The 20,884-nt window shown below is 43.8% G+C and overlaps 1 protein-coding gene across 5 annotated transcripts in view; it reads left to right on the forward strand.

The window, feature by feature from the left end:
* The window catches only part of ADAMTS6 (ADAM metallopeptidase with thrombospondin type 1 motif 6), a 368,722-nt gene that overhangs the window by 253,286 nt on the left and 94,552 nt on the right, over positions 1 to 20,884 (forward strand). For all 5 annotated transcript variants that reach the window (XM_075932396.2, XM_006117000.5, XM_075932394.2 and 2 more), the window contains 2 exons: positions 11,295 to 11,397; positions 17,855 to 17,988. In XM_075932396.2, coding sequence (XP_075788511.1) covers positions 11,295 to 11,397; positions 17,855 to 17,988 — 237 coding nt within the window. The remainder of the gene's footprint in view (positions 1 to 11,294; positions 11,398 to 17,854; positions 17,989 to 20,884) is intronic.

Here is a 20,884-nt window from a genome sequence, read left to right on the forward strand (position 1 = left end):
TGCATTCTGCTACAAAGACCTTTTACATCTGTGATAGAAATGTAGCCGTGTTAGTCTGGGGTAGTTGAAGCAAAATGCAGGACAATGTAGCACTTTAAAGACTAACAAGATGGTTTATTAGGTGATGAGCTTTCGTGGGCCAGACCCACTTCCTCAGATCAAATAGTGGAAGAAAGTAGTGTCAACCATATATACCAAAGGATACATCTGCACTTGAAAGGGAATCCTCTGAACTGTCATTCATGTTAAAATTCGATACTCTCCAAAAAGGAATGAAGAAACACTCAAGCTATCTTACCCATTACCAAGAGAGCTTCCCCAATTATCACCTCTAATACCATTAACTCACAAACATCCCACTCTCCCCACCTCTAATATCATCAATTCACAGACACTTACCTTCCTTCCTTCCCCTCCCCCCTGCATCCCCCTCCTGTTCTGAAATGTGATTTGTCCTTTTCATATGTGTTCATTTTTTTTAATTGTATCCCTTGGTATACATGGTTGTGACTATTTTCTTCCACTATTTGATCTGAGGAAGTGGGTCTGGCCCACGAAAGCTCATCATCTAATAAACCATCTTGTTAGTCTTTAAAGTGCTACATTGTCCTGCATTTTGCTTCAGCTACCCCAGACTAACACGGCTACATTTCTATCACTATTCTACTCTGTTTGTGTCTGAGTCAGTCCAGCATAGGTGATGACTTCATAGTCAAAGCCAGCCTCTGTGTTTTGGTTGGGAAATCCTGTTAGAATGGTGTTTTAAAGGAAGCAATTTTACTTAAAAGGTTTTTCAATTTATCATTCATATAATTCTCTCTCACTTCACCTAAATGTTTGGGATTCTTCTTTTCAAGTGATGTGTTTACTTATCTTTAGAAATAAATCAGATGAGTATATGTTTTAAAAATTATTAAAATGACATAATTTAGTTTTCAAAGTCAAGCACACTAAAGTTTGGAAATGTCAGATGTCCTGTTATTCAAGTATTCATAATATTTTCTCTTATGTTTCCACTCTGTGCATTGAATAAGGCAAGTACTCATGTAAACAGCGCTTTGCCGACAAAGCAATGCAGTTTATAGGAGGTGGAAGTTTCTTGTCTAAGTCTTCATAGGCAGTGTTTACCTTGCCTGATTTTTAGTGACAATTGTGTCGACACAGCTCTGTCACTAAAAACTACATAGTGGAGACAAAGCTTTAGATTGAATTACACCTGTAGTGTTGACCAGTTCTCTGTTACCCCAAGCAACCATTTCTAGCATTTGGTTATGTCTAGACGACATGGCTCCATTGACAGAGCCATGTAAACTAGTTTACCCAACATAGTCAATGAAGTGGGGATTTAAATAATAAACAAGGGAAGCCTTTGTTGACCACTCCGGTAAACCTCGTTTCACAAGTCATAAGGAAGCTGTCGACAAAGGCTTCCTTTGTCAACCAATCCATGTCTAGACTGTCGCACCGTGCCAGATCAGCTGATTGTCGGCACAGCGCAGCGGCCATTTTTTTTAATGAAGCAGGGATTATTTAATCCCCACTTCACTGACTACGTCGGGTAAACTAGGTTACATGTCTCTGTCGACATGTAGTCTAGACATTCCCCGGGGTGTGGGGTGCCTAGCCTGGCTCAAGGGCACCGCTTGGGGTGGAAGGGAAGAAGGGACTGCAGCTCCTCCTAAGTTTTATACCATAGCAGGACACTGTCTTCTGCCTCCCCTCTAGACAGGAGTTAGAGCAATGCAGGCAGCTTTCTTTGTTAACTCCCCTTTCCTTCATGGAGTGAAAGTAATGCGGGCCCATCCAGCACAACAAAAGACCTAATCAGTGCAAACTGCTGCTTGGTTCCTGGCTGAAATCAGGAGCAGCTGGGTTAGAATCAGAGCTCCTTAGATACTGGTTCCATCTTGGCAGGAACAGAACTTCAGCAGCAAATGCAAACACAAAGGTGAGTAATCCCCTCCCTTGGCTTACTCTTCTCCCCTCACCAGCTAGCCAAAAGCTATCTATGTTGCACTTCCTCTCCAGGATCTCCCCCTCCCAGGTTCAGCCACACTGATTAAAAAGTCAGTTTAAATCATATAATAAAATCATAGGGTTGAAAGAGTTCACTCTAGTCTTACTTTCCTCATCCTCTCCAGTTGGCTATTCTTTGCTCTACCAAAAGGAATGCAGAGGTGTACCTGGAAGATCCAATAGCAGAGCTGGTAGCTTCTGCAGCACTTTTTTCAAATTTATTGAGACAAGCAGGGCTAAGGAGTGGTAGGTGGGGAAGGAAGTTAAAAATGATTTCTGCAGATTTCATTATCCTCTGCCCTCATCCTCAAAGGTTGTTATGTTACAAAGTCTGGGAGGACTGAGCCCATCTTGACTCCAGTAGACACAGGGCTGCTCAGGCATGCATTCAAATGAGCCCAGCTTTGAATGTTCCAGTGCTTTACTGCAAGAGCAGCTGGGCTAAAGAACGACCACCTAAGATCTTTCCCTGCTGTCAAGAAACAAACATGAGGTGCCACACTACAACTGTGACTTAAATTGTTCTTAAAACTTTCCCATTTTTTAAAGCTCTCCAGTTTTGGGGGGAATGCCAATACCCCAGGGTGGTCATCTATTCTTCCATTTAGTCACACTTGTCTGTGAGAGTAGGGATAAAAGAGTGTGTCTAGACTACATGGTTTTTTTTTGAAAAAAGGAGCCTTTTTTTAAAAAAAAACTTCACCTGCAGCTAGACTGCAGCCGCGTTCTTTCAAAAGTAAATTGAAAGAACGCGAGAGTTTTTTCAATCGTGGTAAACCTCGTTTTACGAGGAATAACGCCTTTTTTCAAAAGTACTCTTTTGAAAAAAGGCGCTATTGAATGCAAACTGTGCATTTACGAAAGAGAGCATCTAGACTTTCAAAAAAGCGGCTCACTTTTTCGAAAAATCTGCTTGTAGTCTAGACACTTTCCTTCAAAAGAGGCTTATAGTCTAGACGTAGCCTAAGCAACTACTCACTTTTTCCCCACCCCTTGCTGCCCCTGTATGAGAGGCCGCAAGGGGGGGAACAGGAGACGGTGCTGGGGAGGTTGCTGGGGGGACTTGGCTTAAAAGCTGACTCTCTCCAGCACTGTCTCCACAGTGCCACCTGCCCCTCCCCTCACTGCCTCTAACAGAGGCAGCAAGAGGGGGTAGGGAAGGCTGCCATGAAGCAGCATCTGCCAGCCCCCCAGCTGCCAGGCTCTTACTACATATAAAATTCAGAGGCACAGTGGTCCTGGAGCAAGCTTCCCCTTAGCGACTAATTATGTAGTCGATACAAAAAGTCCTAGAATTAAAAAGTGCAATTGCCATCATGCTAAAGAATCAACATTTGTATGTAAAAATCTGGTAAACTAACACAAAGCTCATTGTAATCAAAGGAAAGACTCTCACATAAGGATGTTAAGGAACAGTTATTTTGCTAATCATGTAGTCAATACAAATTTGCATAAATCAAGATATGGTTGACAAAATTTGTTTACTATAGATCTGCACTGTTAACACCCATCATTTCATTATATTCTTGATAGTGGTTCTTCTTAAAGACATAGACCAATGTGGTAATGAAGAAATTGTTTAAATAAATTGGGCTACTTTTGGGCTACTGCTTTTTTGTTTAATTAACTGTGGACTGTTGATTCAGTAGAAATCTGGCAATTCTATTTTCCCCACTCAAATGGGACCATGGAATTATCCATGGCGTTAGCTCAAGGCTGGCAATAATTTTCTCAGGAGGGCCACTTAATGAATTTTGTTACTGGTCATGAACTGCCTACACCCTCCCCCCGGGTCCTGTGGTGGAAGAGGCGGGGCTGGGAAATAGCCTCCCCACAGAGTTGTTTGGGGCCAACAGTTGTGAAGCAAAAACAGAGTAAAGGTCTTGCAGCTCCCAGCCCCGCATCTACTGCATTGCCTGGCAGCTGCCCACGGTTGCTGCAGCTATTTAAAAGGCTAATGGCTCTGGCCCCTGCTAGGATAGTACCTCAACTGGTAGCCCGTTAGATAGCTGTAGCAACCATGGATGGCTGCCAAGTAATTCAGCAGTGGCGGGGAACCATGAGCCCTTTGTTCTGTTTATACTTTGTCTTGGCTCCTGGTTGTGGAGTTATCCTGGCAGGGGCCAGATCCACAAGCCCTTTAAATAGCCGCAGCAACCTGAGCACCTGCCAGGCAATGCAGTAGTTGCAGGACCAGGAGCTGCGAGCCCTTTAAATAGAAGCAATTTGAAGGGCTTGTGGCTCTTGGCCCCGTTGCTACTATGTTGCCTGGCAGCCTCCTGGAGTTGCTGTGGCTATTTAAAAGACATGGCTCTGGCCTCTGCTGGGCTAGCACCTCAACTGGGAGCTGAGAGCTAAGTTCCCTCTAAACCGCAGCTGGTTTCTGAGCTCCACTTAGAGGTTCAAAGCTTCTCGGCAGGCAGGGAGCTCAGCTGACCAGTAGGGGGGTGGGCATCTGTAAGCAGTAGCTAAACAGAGCTGCTGTACACTGAACTGAAGAGCTCCCAGAGCAGAAAAGCAGGTGAGATAAGTAGAGAATAAATGGTTGGGGGGAGTGAGTGAGTAATTAATTAATTGGCTTGGGAGGAAGTCTGAGGAGAGGGCAGTTTGGAGAGTCCTGTCTGCCCGAGGAGAGAGAGAGACAGAAACTCAGCAGTTTCTTCAACCCTCCTTGGCTTGGAAGGAGGAGGTAAGGGGTTGACTGCTTGGGGTAGGTAGGAAAAGGAGGGAGTGGGTGGGTGCTGGCATCTGTGCAGTGAGATGGAGGTAGGGGGCAGTTTGTTTGAGGTGTCCTGATTCACTTGCTGCAGTCCTCTCTGTCTGGGTTGGAGGGAGGGGGGAAGCAGGAGTACATTTTCATAATTACATTTCAAACAAAGTTTACATAGGTGTCAATGGCTTAAGATAAGAAAGAAAAATATTCTTTTAATAGATTTTTTTGGAGTGTTGCAGATATCTAAAACTCTAAACTTATTATTTTTTTAAAATCCTGTGTTACTAATTAATACATGGTAAATTGTTATTGCATTAAGGCCAAATCTTTGCTATGTGGTAGAATTCTGGCTCTTATAAGTCAGAAGTAGGTGTGATGCTAGATGTGTACGATGAAACCTTATTTGCAAGCTCTTTGAAACATGTATTTGTCTACTAACCCTGAAGTTGTGTGTTAATTTGTTCTGAGGCTTCTACTCTTCCTCAAGTATAAGAAGGCTAATTCTCTACCTTTGGACAGCACCTTTGTAGTCACTAAGGGTACCTCACATCAACTAGACAAGGGAGTCTTGTTTTAATATATTTTCTTCCACACAATGGACTGCTTAAAATAAATGCGTGTTTTGTTTGTATTGGTGGTGCACATTCACACACTACTCAATATTGGTTTTGCACATAAAAAATTTCAGCCTGCCTAAAAGAAAATTCAGCCCGCCCAAGGATAGAAGATGTTAGAGGGAATCATAGAATCATAGAATAATAGGACTGGAAGGGACCTCAAGAGGTCATCGAGTCCAGCCCCCCGCCCTCAAGGCAGGACCAAGCTCCGTCTACACCATCCCTGACAGATGTCTATCTAACCTGTTCTTAAATATCTCCAGAGAGGGAGATTCCACCACCTCCCTTGGCAATTTATTCCAATATTTGACCACCCTGACAGTTAGGAATTTTTTCCTAATGTCCAATCTAAACCTCCCCTGCTGCACTTTAAGCCCATTACTCCTTGTCCTGTCCTCAGAAACCAAGAGGAACAAATTTTCGCCTTCCTCCTTGTGACACCCTTTTAGATATTTGAAAACCGCTATCATGTCCCCCCTTAATCTTCTTTTTTCCAAACTAAACAAGCCCAGTTCATGAAGCCTGGCTTCATAGGTCATGTTCTCTAAACCTTTAATCATTCTTGTCGCTCTTCTCTGTACCCTTTCCAATTTCTCCACATCTTTCTTGAAATGTGGCGCCCAGAACTGGACACAGTACTCCAGCTTAGGCCTAACTAGTGCAGAGTAGAGCGGCAGAATGACTTCACGAGTTTTGCTTACAACACACCTGTTGATACAACCTAGAATCATATTTGCTTTTTTTGCAACAGCATCACACTGTTGACTCATATTCAACTTGTGGTCCACTATGACCCCTAGCTCCCTTTCCGCCATGCTCCTTCCTAGACAGTCGCTTCCCATCTTGTATGTATGGAACTGATTGTTCCTTCCTAAGTGGAGCACTTTGCATTTCTCTTTATTAAACCTCATCCTGTTTACCTCTGACCATTTCTCTAACTTGCTAAGGACATTTTGAATTATGTCCCTATCCTCCAAAGAAGTTGCAACCCCACCCAGTTTGGTATCATCTGCAAACTTAATAAGCGTACTCTCTATCCCAATATCTATATCATTGATGAAAATATTGAACAGTACGGGTCCCAAAACAGACCCTTGTGGAACTCCACTTGTTATCCCTTTTCAGCAGGATTTAGCACCGTTAACAACAACTGTCTGACTACGGTTATCCAGCCAATTATGCACCCACCTTATCGTGGCCCTATCTAAGTTATATTTGCCTAGTTTATCAATAAGAATATCATGCGAGACCGTATCAAATGCCTTACTAAATCATAGAATCATAGAACACTAGAACTGGAAGGGACCTCAAGAGGTCATTGAGTCCAGTCCCATGCCTTCCTGGTATACCATCCCTGATAGATGTCTATCTAACCTGCTCTTAAATATCCCCAGAGATGAAGATTCCACAACCTCCCTAGGCAACTTATTCCAGTGTTTAACTACCCTGACAGTTAGGAAGTTTTTCCTAATGTCCAATCTAAACCTCCTTTGCTGCAGTTTAAGCCCATTGCTGCTTGTCCTATCCTCAGAGGCTAAGGAGAACAATTTTTCTCCCTCCTCCTTGTGAGACCCTTTAGATACCAGGGAACACTGGTTGGGAGCCATTTAAATAGGATCCCACTGCCTGAGCCACCACCTAATGCAGTCCTTGGGCATATCAGGTAGGTAAGATCTGGCCCCAGGCCGCATCTTGCCCAGCCCTACGTTAGCTCTTCTCTGGAATATTGTTTGTTTTTCAGAAATTTAAACATTCTCCTCCTCACAATTTGTACCATAAGACGTTTTAAAAATAACAATAATTGCAAGGCTAAGCAGATCTTAAGCAGATTTTATTTATCTATGCTAAAATAGTGTACAAAGTATCAAACTTGTGCTATAAGGCTCCAAAACTGATATCTCAAGGTTTGGTATTGGAAATATCTTGCTGTTGATTGTTCTAAATTTACAAATAAGCTTAAAATATAGCTTTAATTGGTATTTGTTATACCTTCCCTGTCTCTCTTTCCCCTGTTCTAGGAGTCAAAGGTGTTCTTCTTCCATGTTATGCTACCAGGAAAAAAAAGAATAATTTACTTGGATCATGTGTTGATTCTAGGAGGTTCTTTGGGAGAGTCAGGCCTTCCCATTTTTTCTCCCACTTTTTGGGAGTTCTGGAGAATCTGACTTCATGTGGCATCTCCAGAGAGTGAAGAAATCAACTGTTGGGTCCAAGTGAGGAGCATGGGGGATGTGGTGCTTGAGATGTGATCCTAGCCTTGTTCCTGCAACATGCAGTGCCCTCAGAGAGGAGCATGTGCTGTTTCCTGATATGGGGAGCTCAGCCTAACTCTTTTTCCTCCCCTCTGCTACAAAAGTTTTGGCAGTATTGTGAGACCAGCCTTAGACTATATTTGTTTATTATTCTGTCAGGGTGCCAGAATTTTCCTGAGGAAACCTAGAAAAGACAAGTGGCAAATTTTAACAGTTACACTCTCACCAATGGCTTACTAGATTTTCATAGGGCAAAGAGAAGGTCTGGCTGTAGCTTGATGGGTTGTGCCTCTAGTTCAGCAGTTCCCAACTGCTTGTCCGTGGACCAGCGCCAGGCCACGAACCACTGGCTGCTGGGCTACAGTGGCTGCTGGAGCTGAAGCTGGCTGTTCGTGGCAGCTTTAGCTCCAGCAGCCATGGCAGCTGATTTTGTCCAGAAACGGTTCTGGAGCTGAGGCAGTGGCAGGAAGAAGCGGACCAGGAGGCGCCTCCTTCCTTCCTCCCCTGTCCCACCCAGGTAAGACGGCGGCCTGGCTGGGGCTCTGCACCCCCCGCCGCCTTTACCCATGGGGGTGTGAGACAACAGCCAGCAGTCCCCATCCCCACCGTACGCCTGCACAGCAGTAATGGCCATGCTCCCAAGAGGGAGCAGTCTCGCTCTTGGGAGTGTGGGGTGGGGTCAAAGGGCAAAATGGTATTGGGTGAGGGCATGGTGGGGTCACAGGGTAAGAGAGTGTTGGCATGGGCTGTAGGAGTCAGATTAAAGTGTCAAAGGGTACGGGATGTAGGGGTGGGGTTCAAAGGGTGTTAGGTATTGGGGATCAAGAGGCTGGATTGGGGCTAGGAGTTAAGGGGGAGGACTGGGGATAGATGTCAAAGGTCAAGGGGGGGCGGGTTGCAGTGGATCACTGATTATGGAGCCAGATGCGAAAAAGCTCCTGCTTCTTTCTCAGGCGGCAGCAGATCTGAGGGTGTCTGAGCAGGGTAGGAAGGCCTCAGAGCTTGTGGAACAGGCAGTTGCAGGTCAGTGAGGCAGGATCAGGGTTTGGCACGACAGGTAGTCGTGGAGTTTGTGGAGCATGGAGCACCGGGTGTAGTGGGGCAGGATCAGGGAGCACTGGGAGTGAGGTGCAGGATTTGGGGAAATAGGAGGTTGTTAATTTAACTCAGGGGTCGCTGGGACACAGTGTACCAAGGTTGGTAGTGACAGTGGAAGCAGGACAGGCTCCAGGCAAAACAGAGGTGGTTGAAAAAAGGAAGATGGCAGCAGGGGATGTTGCAAAGTGGGAGATGGTGGGCACTGGGGTGACAGGCTTGGCAGGACAAACTTGTGAGATAATGGGGTTAGTGGGATATAGGGGATATCAGGTGTGAGGGGTTTGGCAGATTTAATAATACACAGACACAGAATACCATGGTTGGCTGGACAGGGTCAGTCAGAGAGTTCTGGGGTTGGAGATAGAGGGATGTGTAGTGACAAGATGAGGTCAGTGGATGAGTGGGTTGGTGGCTGTGGCGGGGTCCTCCCCTCCCCTTTCCCTTCTTCCCGTGATTAAAGCATTAGCCACCAGCCCGGAGTCCAGCACTCGCAGCAGGCCCAGAGGCCTAGTCTACACCCTGAGGGGTTGGGGTAGGGGGGTCCGGGCCCTCCCTCTCCACCGGCCCCCAACCCTGGGCCCTAATGGTGGTGGGTGGTTCCCACCACTGGCTCAGCGGGGGGTCCTCCCCGAAATGTGCTGAGCCCACCGGGGTTTTCCCTGCCCCTTGCCCTGGGTTGCTTCCTACCCCCGCCTTGTGGCCGACGGAGGTCCCACCTGGCGATGCTGGGTTGGTGGCAGCAGCCACGTCAGCTGGTCCTGTCTCTGGGGCAGCAGCGCAGGGGTGTCTTCTGCAGCGGGGCGGGCGGCCCCCCGGCGTCAGCATTGGGGACGTGCTCGCCCTGGGGCTGGTAGTAGCAACAGCGGCGTTCCCTCCGGCTCTGAATCTGGCGGCAGGTCCGGCGGCGGGCCTGCAACTTGGGCCGGAGCTCCTTCCTCCCCGGCGGTCTGCCCCAACTGAGCAGCCCGGCAGTCTTTTATAGTGAGGCTGCACTTCGAGCATGCCCAGTAGGGCTGTGGGGGAGGGGCGTGCTCTACCCAATAAACGGGCTCCCCTTCCTCCTGCTCAGTGTGGGGGCAGGTTAGCCCCATCACAGTGGCCAGGTAACATGTTATTTGGATGTTTGCATATTCATTATTTTCATATGGTCTGCCCAAAGTTTGTGATGGGGTTTGTCAGTCCATGGTAAAAAAAGGTTGGGAACCACTGCTCTAGTGAATAGCAGAGGCCTGCTGCAAACAAAGATGTGGGAGTTTCGTAATGGCAAGATTAGAAAAGGGTGGAGGGGTAATTTACAAAGGTATCTGCAGAAATTATGGGGCAGTCACATGTTCTGTATTTTATTGTCCTTAAAATATTTTTAAATTTGTAGAAAACTTCTTGCTTAGTTTCGAGGTCATGATTCTATGGCCTTCCTGTGAACTTGAACTGCAGTATACTGAGAATTATGATAATTATGCAAATATTTGCATTATGCACTAAATTTTACAATACTTGCTTATATAGCCTCTTTCACAGTGAAATCATCTCAGATTTTTGAACACTGCAAACTGGCTGAGAAATATAGGTGGATGAGTAAAAATGTCAAAAATGAATTCTGAGACTGCTCATAAAAATCAATGTTTATTAACAGTTTAAAAATTTCCATCAATCAAGTTCTTCTGTTCTTGCTTAAAGACAATATTCTTAATCTGTTTCAAATGTTTTAACTTTGCCCTGTAAAATTAAAATTACCTTGTAGTTGCAGAACTGTAAAAGATCATTTATTTGAGATTATGCTACTTTACATAGATTTCAGAGAAGATCATTTTGCAATGTTAAATTCAGAGGTTAGCAATTAGTTGACTTTGTTATTTTGAACCTAAACCTTGCATAGACAAAAAGTTAAGAAATAGCTGTGAATTATATTGTTCCTATACTTATTTCTAGGAGAAAACACAGTCTTCTACATTACCAACAGCACCCCAGATGAGAAAACTATTTAATATATTTCTGGGCTCAGTAATTAATAGTGAGAAGTTAGTTAGTGAGACAAGTAGTTATTCCGAATTTAAATTTGGAAGGTCCCTAGAATTGGGACTAAACTTTGTCCAGTCTTATTCTTAGACCTAAACTGTTCTTCTCAAAGCTAGTCATTGCACAATAGTAGGTCTTCAAACTGCAGTTGAGCAATGAATATGGTGTTACAAATCTGTTTCTTGATCCCTTAAATGAACAGCTGTGGCTGTTGAGCCTGAATCTATCACCAAAAGATTGTGTTTTTAATTTCTTCATTTGGTCTTTGTGTGTCTTTATAAGGAGCTACCCGATGGATTGATTGCAAACTGTACTGTGATATGAGTGTAAAGTTACATGGAAACTTGTAACACTTAACTTTGTTTAAGTTATTGTGTGCCTGTCTAAGATTATAAAATAGACACTTCACTTCAAATTCCAGTTGTAAAACAATAAAGCAAGTGTCAGAATCAGAGCCACAAAATAAAGCAGTGAGCTAACATGATGTAGTTTAGGACCATTTTATTTATAAGTAATATAACCATGTCCTTTTTATATTTATGTTAACGTCTAATATATTTTTTTATTTTAATTTTTCTTTAGCCATGTCCTTCTGGGTCCCGTGATTTTCGAGAAAAACAGTGTGCAGATTTCGACAATATGCCCTTCCGGGGAAAGTATTATAACTGGAAGCCCTACACTGGAGGTAATGTGTAGCTTGGCAGAGGTTTGAGAACTCTGAAAACGCACACAGCTGACTAATCTTGAACTTGGATTTTTCAATAGCCATCAATTAACCCACTAATTAAAAATACAACATTTATTAAAGGGCATGTCATTGGAAGGGTCACATTGATGGTGAACTGGTGTGGTTCAGCCATGAAAGTGTGACGGGGTGCTATGAAAATGCACCACTTCATAATGTAAAGCCCTTTCCTGTCAGCTTTTTTAGCAGCAGCATGAAGAGAATGGGCGGGTGATCCACTATTATACTTGGACACTGCAGTAAGATGTACCCTATACAAGTCTCAATAGACTTCCCCTACCTGAAACTCCACCGTCCTGGTTGGAGCGCACATATATAAGAGCCTATACGAGACAAGCTATTCAGTCATCAAGCTACGGTAACTTCCATTGTGTGGAAAAGGACAGTTTTGTTTCCCTGATCATCTATAGTATGCTCAGCATAGCTATTTGTGACAGATTTTTTTTTCCCATTTTGGGACAGATTTGAGAGATTTAGTTTATACAAGCTGTGTGCCTATCATCACTCTTATGAGATCAGAGCAAACAAAAGGTAAACTCCTTAGGACAAGAAATATCTCTTCCTATGCCTTTGTACAGTGTCTGGTACACTGGTCCTTAATCTTTATTGGGTGTTGTGGATGCTACAAAATGAAATTGATAAACAGAATAATTTACAACTAAATTACATTAATTTCATTGTGAGAATGCCCACATTACTCAAAGCTAACCTTTATATACATATAATTTTTACATCCAGAGACCTAATTTCAAGCCTCTAAATGTATCCTCAAGACCTGATGCTATTACTAAAATAAAATTCAGAGCAGTGAGTTGCGGTACCTACACTGTTCAACATGTTAGCTGTAGCAATAGAAACATAATCATTGATGTGTCTGCACTGCAGTTTCAGCTTCTTGGAACAGTTCACAGCTGACATGAGTTAAAGAAGTTTTTAGTTGCTCTTATTTCCATCATGGGACAAACCCTGCACACTGTGCCCCCATGATTGAGGGAGTGCAAAGATGAGCTATGCATCCTCTTCTCTGCTGACATATGCTGTTTATTCTTCAGCCATAGACAAGGATCTATCCTGGCTTTTTTTTTCTTTTCCTCTTTGTTTCTCCCTAGAAGAAAAGGGAGAGATGGAGAACGATGTTCTTTTGATTAGATACAGAATTGGTAGTCAATAAACAAGGATCCTTACTTTAGGCCAGTGGTCACCAACCAGTAGATCAGGATCTACCGGTAGATCTTAGAGCTTCTGATAGGTGATCCCAATTGGTTTGGCTGGGAGGCTATCAAGCACTGGCATTTCAGCTGCCTCTCCCTACACTACCCTGTTGCTTCTGCCCTGAGCCTCAGAGTTTCCCCTGGGAGCCTCCTGCTTGTTGTGCAGGGCAGGGAGACAGAGGCAGGGAGTCATCAGTGTCACTCTGTCTCCCTTCCTTGTACCCCATCTTCCTAGAGTGAGCAAAGGCAGGGGAACAGGGGTATTTGGGTTTGAGGTAAATCCTGGACTGACTTAAATTCAAAAAGTGATCTTGTACTTTAAAAGGTTGGAGAGCACTGCGTTAGGCCAACTTTCCAACTATCCCCAATCATGGGGCTGTCCATGGATCAGTTAAGCACTGGTACAGATTGAAGTAGTATCTGGGCTACCCCAATTTCTATGATTACCGGTAACTCCACAAGTAACCTCTTTTATCCAGTCATACCCCCTGTCAATTTTATGCTTTCCAGAGATGGATAACCTACCACAACCTTCAGTAAATTGCTCCAATGTTTAATTAACCTCAATGTTAAAATTGTTATCTTCTTTCTAGTTTAAACTTGTTCAGCTTGGCTACGTCTAGCTTTTGCGCAAAAGGGCCAGTGTAGCTCAGATTTGTTTTGCACAAAAAAGCCCCGATCGCGAAAATGACTGCAAATATTTGCACTGTAAAAAACAAAAGAAATACTATTTTCCAATTCACCTCATACAGGTACTGTAGTTCAATCTTTTTATCATGAAAGTTGAACTTACAAATGTGGAACTATATGTACAAAATAATTGCCCTAAAAAAGAAAGCAATAAAAAAACTTTAGTGCCTACAGTTCCACTCAGTCCTACATTTTGTTCAGCCTATTCCCCAGACCAAAATTTTGTATATTTGCAGGAGATAATGGAAGCTGTTGTATTCATACCATTCTAGAGTACACATGTGCATGCTGATGACTGGTTCTGCTCTATAAGCAGTTTGGACAAATGCATGGGCATTTTCATCAATGAAGTCAGATGCCACCAGCAGAAAGCTGATTTTCTTTTTTGGTAATTTGGGTTCTATAGTTTCTGCATTGGAACGTTGCTCTTTTAAGACTTCTGAAAGCAAGCTCCACAACTCATCCCTCTCAGATTTTAAGATGGCACTTCAGATTCTTAAACATTGGGTCAAGAGGTATAGTTATCATTAGAAATCCCACACAAAATGTGTGTCATCAGGATCAAAGCATGTCCTCTGGAATGGTGGTCAAAGCATGAAGGGGCATATGAACATTTTAGCACACTTGACATGTGCACCTTACCACTCTGGCAAAATTGCCACACGAACAAATATTTTCCAAGTGACATTATAAATAAGAAGTTGGCAGCATTATCTCCAGTAAAACATAAATAAATTTGTTTGTTTTAGTGGTTGGCCGAACAAGTTAAGACTGAGTGGACTTGTAGGCTCTGAAGGTTTACATTGTAAGCAAAAACACAACAGTTATGTAACAAAAAAAATCTACAATTATCAATTGCACTTTCATGATAAAGAGTTTGCTCTACAGTATTTGTATGAGGTGAATTCAAAAAAATACTGTTTCTTTTGTTTATCACTTTGTATTCTGTGTTGTAATTGAAATCTTTATATTTGAAAACTAGAAGATTTATCCATTGTTGCTTGGGTCCTTAACTCAAATAATTTTTGTTTTTCTTCATTTAAATCATCATTCTGGAGTGGGGCTGGGAATGAGGGATTCAATATTCAGGCTGTCCTGAGGATAGAGGATAGTCCTCGCCCTTTCTCACTGCAGCAGCTAGGGGCCAGGTGAGAAGCACCTGTCCATGGCTGCTGCAGCTGCAGTGGTCACAGCTGGGGGAGAGCTACATGTCTCCCAGCTGGGGGTCAGACAGACAGACAGACAGACAAATGTATAGCAGATAGCTGTCCCTTTCTCCACCTCTGCCCCCTGCTGGCACAATGGGGTTATAGCTGTCCCAGTCCCCATTTCTGGCCCTTTGCTGCCCCCTGTGGTCATTTTACAGTATAATTGCCTCTTACCAGACCCCTCTCTTTCCATTTTATGAGAAACAATCAAATTAAATGCACATCCCATTGCCTTGGCACAACCAAACCCATACTTTGCTTTAACTTATGATAAGAGGAAGCTACGTACCAAATTTGGTAGTCCTAGCTCTTACCATTTAGGAGTTCTTGGACAGACTCACAGATGGATGGACAGATAGACAGATGCATATTTCTAAATATATAGTAAGATGTAGAAAACATCCAAAATATTTCATAATAAATTTCAGTTGATATTCTACTATTGTTTAACTATGTGATTAAAGCTGCAATTATGGGGGGAGGGGTTGTTAATCACATGAGTTAACTGTGATAACTTGACAGCCCTAGTTAGGAGGGCTATCCTTTAATCTAAAACATCCTGAATGCCTGTATCCTGTTCAAGACTCTGAATTAGGGATGCTAAAGGTTAACCAGCATGCTTACCAACTAACTGGTTAATCGGAGAGCCCCCTCCCCTCCTCCCCCCCCCCCCCATGGCAGCTTGGCTGGCAGAATCCTGGCTTCAGTGAGGCCAAAGCAGCTTCCAGCCTGCAGAGTTGTAGCAGTCCTTGCCACCTGCATTGGGGGGGCCCAGAGCAGTCCCTGCACCCACAGCTAATAGCTAACTAGTTAAACAAATAATTTAACTGGTTAACTATTCTGGGCAGTTTTTACATCCCTACTGTGAATGTAAGCTTTCAAACTGCAAAGAAGGATATATCTGTTCATTATCCCATCATAATTTTTTTTTAAAAGTGACCCAATTAATGTTACTATTGCTACTTATAGTGAAACAAGAATGAAAATCTTTATTATATATTTTGTTCATTACCCACACTCCACAGAGATGGAAAACTGTGCTCAAGAGCTATGTCTAGTCCCTTGTTATTATATAGCTCTTAGGGATTCCTTTTGGTGCCCTGTGTGAGAATGATTTTTGTAAATTAGGTCTTATAAACTTTTTGTGCTCACAGTTGTGCTTGCAAATAATTATGCTCCTTACCTCCTAGTAAAGTCAGTAATTGCTAAGGGGTCTTAGCACCTCTCAAAAGTGCTTGTAAAAATCACACCCTCCAGGCACAGTTATTTGTTGAGTAATGAAGCACACCTAGAAATCCAATTATTATACAAGTGAAATAATCAGACATCTTAAATGTACAAAAATAATTGATCCCGCAGAATTATAAGCAGTCAAGAAAAGGGAAGACAGGTTAAATTCACTTTAAATTCAGACCCCACATCCTAAAATAGTATTCATGGGTATGCCTACACAGCAAAGTTATTTTGAAATAACAGCCCTTATTTCGAAATAACTTTCCTAGTGTCTACACAGCCAAACCACTATTTTGAAATAAATTCGAAATAGCAGAGCTCTTATTTCAAATTTGGTAAGCTTCATTCCACGAGGAATAATGCCAAATTCGAAATAGCTGTTTAGAAATAAGTGCTGTGTAGACACTTATTTCAAAGTAGGGGGCCTCCAGCCTTCCCAGGGTGCCCAGGTGGCCACTCCAGCCTCAACCGAGAACACTCCTCTCCCTCCCCCCTTCCCCGGAGCCCTTAAAGGGGTAGTCTCTGGCCACAGTGCCTGTGCCAGCTCCAAGCCTGCCAGCCCAGAGCCAGCAGTCACTGCCCCTGACCCAGTGGCCCCAGAACATGAGCTAGCAAGCCACTGGCAGCCAGCCCTCCATCAGGAGCAGTCTGCCAGCTCCCAGGAGCCTCTCAGGGCCCGGAGAAGGCAGGCACCTTCCTGGTCCAGGGCAGATATCATGGATCTTATTCAGGTTTGGGGGGATGCCCCCAACGTCCATGATCTCTACACTAGATGGAGTAATGCGGCCTCCTATGGCAGGATAGCTGCCAGCCTGGCCACCAAAGGCTACATGCAAACCTAGGAGCATGTTCGCATGAAAATCAAGTTGGTCCAGCAAGACTCCCACCCCTCAGCTTCCCCTCCCCCTTCTTCCCCTTGCTTCCCCCTTCCAGCTCCCTCCTCCCAGGTTTCCCCCTCCTCTCTCCTGCCTCCTTTCCCCAGTCTCACCATAGTTTCATTCCCCCCACCCCAGTTTTGTTAAATAAAGACAGTTTGTGTTTATGAAAAAACATTTTATTTTACATCAGGAAGGGGGGCTGCGGGGGATAAGTGGAAGTACCTGAGGGAGGAATGAGGCACGAGCCCACAGTGAGGCAGACTAGGGAGGTTCTTAGTGCTCCTCAGGGTGGAAGCTCTCCCACAGGGCCTCCTGGATACTGACAGCCCCCCGATGGACCTCCCAGATGGCAGCAGCCTGCAGCCAGGCTTGCAGCAACGGGTCCAAGAGAAGCACCTGAGTGCCCAGGGGCAGCTCCTGCTCCACATTGCAGAGTGTTGTGGTGTCCCGAGTGAGGGCAACCAGAGCACGCAGACACAAAATGCTTTGCTGTCCCTCATCGAGGTAGGCAAACAAACAGGGAAATCTGAGAGCCGGCTGTCCGGGCGGGGGCCTTTAAGCACAGGCCTCAGATAGCCTCAGGCAGCAGCCACAAAAAGTAACTCCTGACCTGATGCCCTGCTGGACCTGGTTCCAGCCGGCCTTAAATGTGATTCAGCGTCCACTCAGTGTGGGCGTGCTATTTAGAAATAGCAAAATGCTATTTCGAAATGCATTTTGTGTGTAGATGTGTTATTCTGAAATAAGCTATTTTGAATTCACTATTTCGAAATAGCTTATTTCGAAATAACTCTGTAGTGTAGAGATACCCCATTTTATTAAGCATATTGTGAACTTTACTATATTTCCAAACTTGAAAGTACAATAGACATAGTGCCTTTTAAATAACATCTTTATGTATTTTCGGTTGTTCAGCAGGTATTAGGATGGTATTATCATCAAAGAATCTTTCACTTCAGCTCATCTGTATGTTGTTTTGCTATAAGTTAAAGTAATCTTTTTAGAGAGAAAGAATCAAGTAGAGAAGTCACTTGCAAGAATTAAAGAAAGCTAATAAATTTGTCAGTATTCATATTGGAGAAGAGACTACATTTCCAGTCTGATTTTGTATATGTTTTAAATTTTCTTATATTATTAGGAACTGTCCATTAATTTTTTCTTTGTTTTGCTTGTTTAGGGGGGGTTAAACCATGTGCATTAAACTGCTTGGCTGAAGGTTACAATTTTTACACCGAACGTGCCCCTGCAGTAATAGATGGAACTCAGTGCAATGCTGATTCGCTGGATATCTGTATCAATGGAGAATGCAAGGTTGAATGTTTTCATAAACACTATATTATGAATTACTTCATATTGTCTAGTACAGAGGTGGGCAATAATTTTTGGTGGGGGGCCACTCCAGGACCTTGGAAAGTGGTCAAGGGCTGCACTTTTCTGGGAAGGGAGTGAGGGGTCTAGGATGCAGGTTGAGTACAGAAGGGCACCTGGAGTACGGGACTGGGGTGCAGAATACGGTGTGAGGTCTGAGATGGTGTTTGGGTGAAGGAGGGGATTGTGACCTGGGTCAGGGGATTGAGGTGTAGGGTCAGGGAGGGAGTGTGGGTGCAGGAGAGGATTCTGGCCTGGGGGGTGGGTATAGGAGGAGATACAGGCTCTGGGAGGGAGTTATGACCTGGGGCAGAGGTTACAGAGGGTTTGGATGATGACCTAGGGGAGAGAGTTGGGCTGCAAGAAGGGTTGATGTGCCAGAGACAGGCTCTGGCTGGGAGGCACTTACCCAAGCATCTCCCAGACATCAGCCCTTCAGCACCCCCAAGACAGGCTGGGTTCCCTACCTGCTGCAGCCCCAGACCACTTGAAAATGTAGGCTGTTCCCTCCATGTGGCTCTCATCTCGATGAGGGGAGAGATGCTTGTGCTGCCTGAGTGTTTCTGGTCAAAAAGAGCTGCGAGATTGGCTGGGGTCAATTCCTATTAGCCAGTTGTTTCCAGCCAATAGGAGCTGAGGATTGGGTTGGGGGCCAGGAAATCACACAAAGCCTCACCCTTCCTCCAGAGCAGAGAGGCACACGGAGCAGCCTTGCACTTAAAACAGTGACTTCTGCATGCCTGAGGATCCCAGAAGGGGGGTTTGCGGGCTGGATCTGGTGGCTTAGTGGGCTGGATCCAGCACACAAGACCTATTTTGCCCACCCCAGTTCTAGTATTTATCAGCAGTAATTTTGTATAGTATTTAACAGTCTTCTTCTTAGGATCCAATTTATTCAGTCCTCAGATAAATATACTGGCTCCTTAGGCCCAATCCCATTCCATATCTCTCACCCCATAGGTTGGGAGTCGTCCCCCTCAAGCCATTCCTCCCAAAGCTAGGCACGCTTCCAGCGTCATCCATGCAGAAGTCTTTGCTCTTTTCCTTCAGCCTCTGTCAAAGCTTCCTAACTTCCTACCCTTCCTAATTTTCTGCTGCCCCTTAAAGGAAAACCAGCTGTCCTCTATCAAGCCCTATCAAGACTGGTAACACAGCACAGAAGAGCTGGTGCAGTTCCTTCATTAATCAGTTTGCTGGCCCCAGGCCTCCAGGCCAAGTCACCCTGTTGTAAGACTAAATTAGAATCCTTCGTTAAGTCTCTTTTGGCTTCTCCTAAACGCTGGTATCTGTTGAAGGACCAGTAACTTGTAGGAACCAGTTGATTAAAAGCATTAAAAGTTAAAGTTAAACAGATGCTTACTTTTTTTGTTGAATTTAGGCCATTTGGGGATAAATGGTATTATTGTTGTACCAAATAAAAGCAAGCAGGATCTTATGAGGGGGATAAGGCAAAAAGCCACATTTATTGTAAAGATAATAATAAAAAAAATAAAGAAAAGATAGAAGCAAACAACGTTGTTAACTACTTAACCCTTATACATATAAACATTCATTCATCCATTCATTCAGGTTCTGTGTATTTGTTATAGTTACCAGCCTGGAAGTTGCTTGTGACAGAATACTGGCCAGGTATTCTGTACACAAGTGATGGTAGTGGGGAGCGGAGTCAGCCCTGGTCAGTTTCAGCAGCGGCTGAATCAGGATGCCTGGGGCAGAGCAGCTGGAAGGCTGCTGGGTTGGTCCCACAGCGCCAAGGAGCGGCGCTACTGGACCTACCCGGCAGCACTCCAGCTGTTCTGCCCCCTGCTTCCCGGATTCAGCGCTGGTCAGTTTTAGCAGCGGCTGAATCGGGGAAGCTGGGGACAGAGCAGCTCCAATGGTCCGGCTGCCCGGAGCACTTCTGGGTTCCTGATGGTGCCGGACTATCAGGAGTGCCGGACCGTCAGATGCCGGACCATTGGAGTTTTACTGTAATTCCACAAAAAAAGGACACAAGCAGGATTAAAATGCAAGGAAATGTATTTGATAAAACCAAATTAAAATATTTCATACAATTGCAAGAAAAATCTAAATTAAAGCTTGCATGTTTGTGGTTTCTTACAGTTCAGGTATTATTTAGTAAACAAGCAAAAACAGAAAGTAGATTTGTTCCCATTAGAGGCCTACCTAAAGAAACATATGTTAGTCAAATCTCTGTTTTGCTTTTTTTGTAGTCAGTGAGAAAGTTAAAATTGTTATGATTATATTCATTTTCATAGCACTGAAAACATTCTAAAATTTTAAGTTCTGTAATCATTTGTATTATTAATAAACAAAAGTAGAAGATTTACTTTTTTGCTAGTCTGTTCATTTGGCTGCCATATGTTCTGTTTTGGAGATCATTTGATTCTTCTTTGTATTATATAATCATTTGAAGAAGTGTAAAGCTGTAATGTTCTTCCTCAGTTTGTCTTTTGTTTTTAAATAATTCCTCCTTCCTTCTCAGCATATATTCTCTGGCTGAGGTGAATCCTTAAATTATGCATAGAAAACCCCTCTAGATAAACCCATAAACCTGTAGATTTTAATAGCTCCCTTCACTTCCCCACTCTTTACAGAGGTTCTTGCAATATTATCAGTTGTTGTTTCCCTGTTATCTTATTTACAGGTGTTAAATTGAGAAAATATATTTTTGTGCATCTAATTCTGGAGCTTGTATGCAAGAGAGAATCACGTCTAGATTATATACAGGAGCTCTCTGCATCCTGCTCAGTCTTTTGTTCTGCTTGAGTGAGCAGTGAACTCACATATTTAAGCTTTTATATGAGTTTGTTGTTACTAGAATAATTGTGATGTCATA

The sequence above is a fragment of the Pelodiscus sinensis genome, chromosome 6 (assembly GCF_052426305.1).
Source record: "Pelodiscus sinensis isolate ZL-2025 chromosome 6, ASM5242630v1, whole genome shotgun sequence".
NCBI classification, from domain to species: domain Eukaryota; kingdom Metazoa; phylum Chordata; order Testudines; family Trionychidae; genus Pelodiscus; species Pelodiscus sinensis.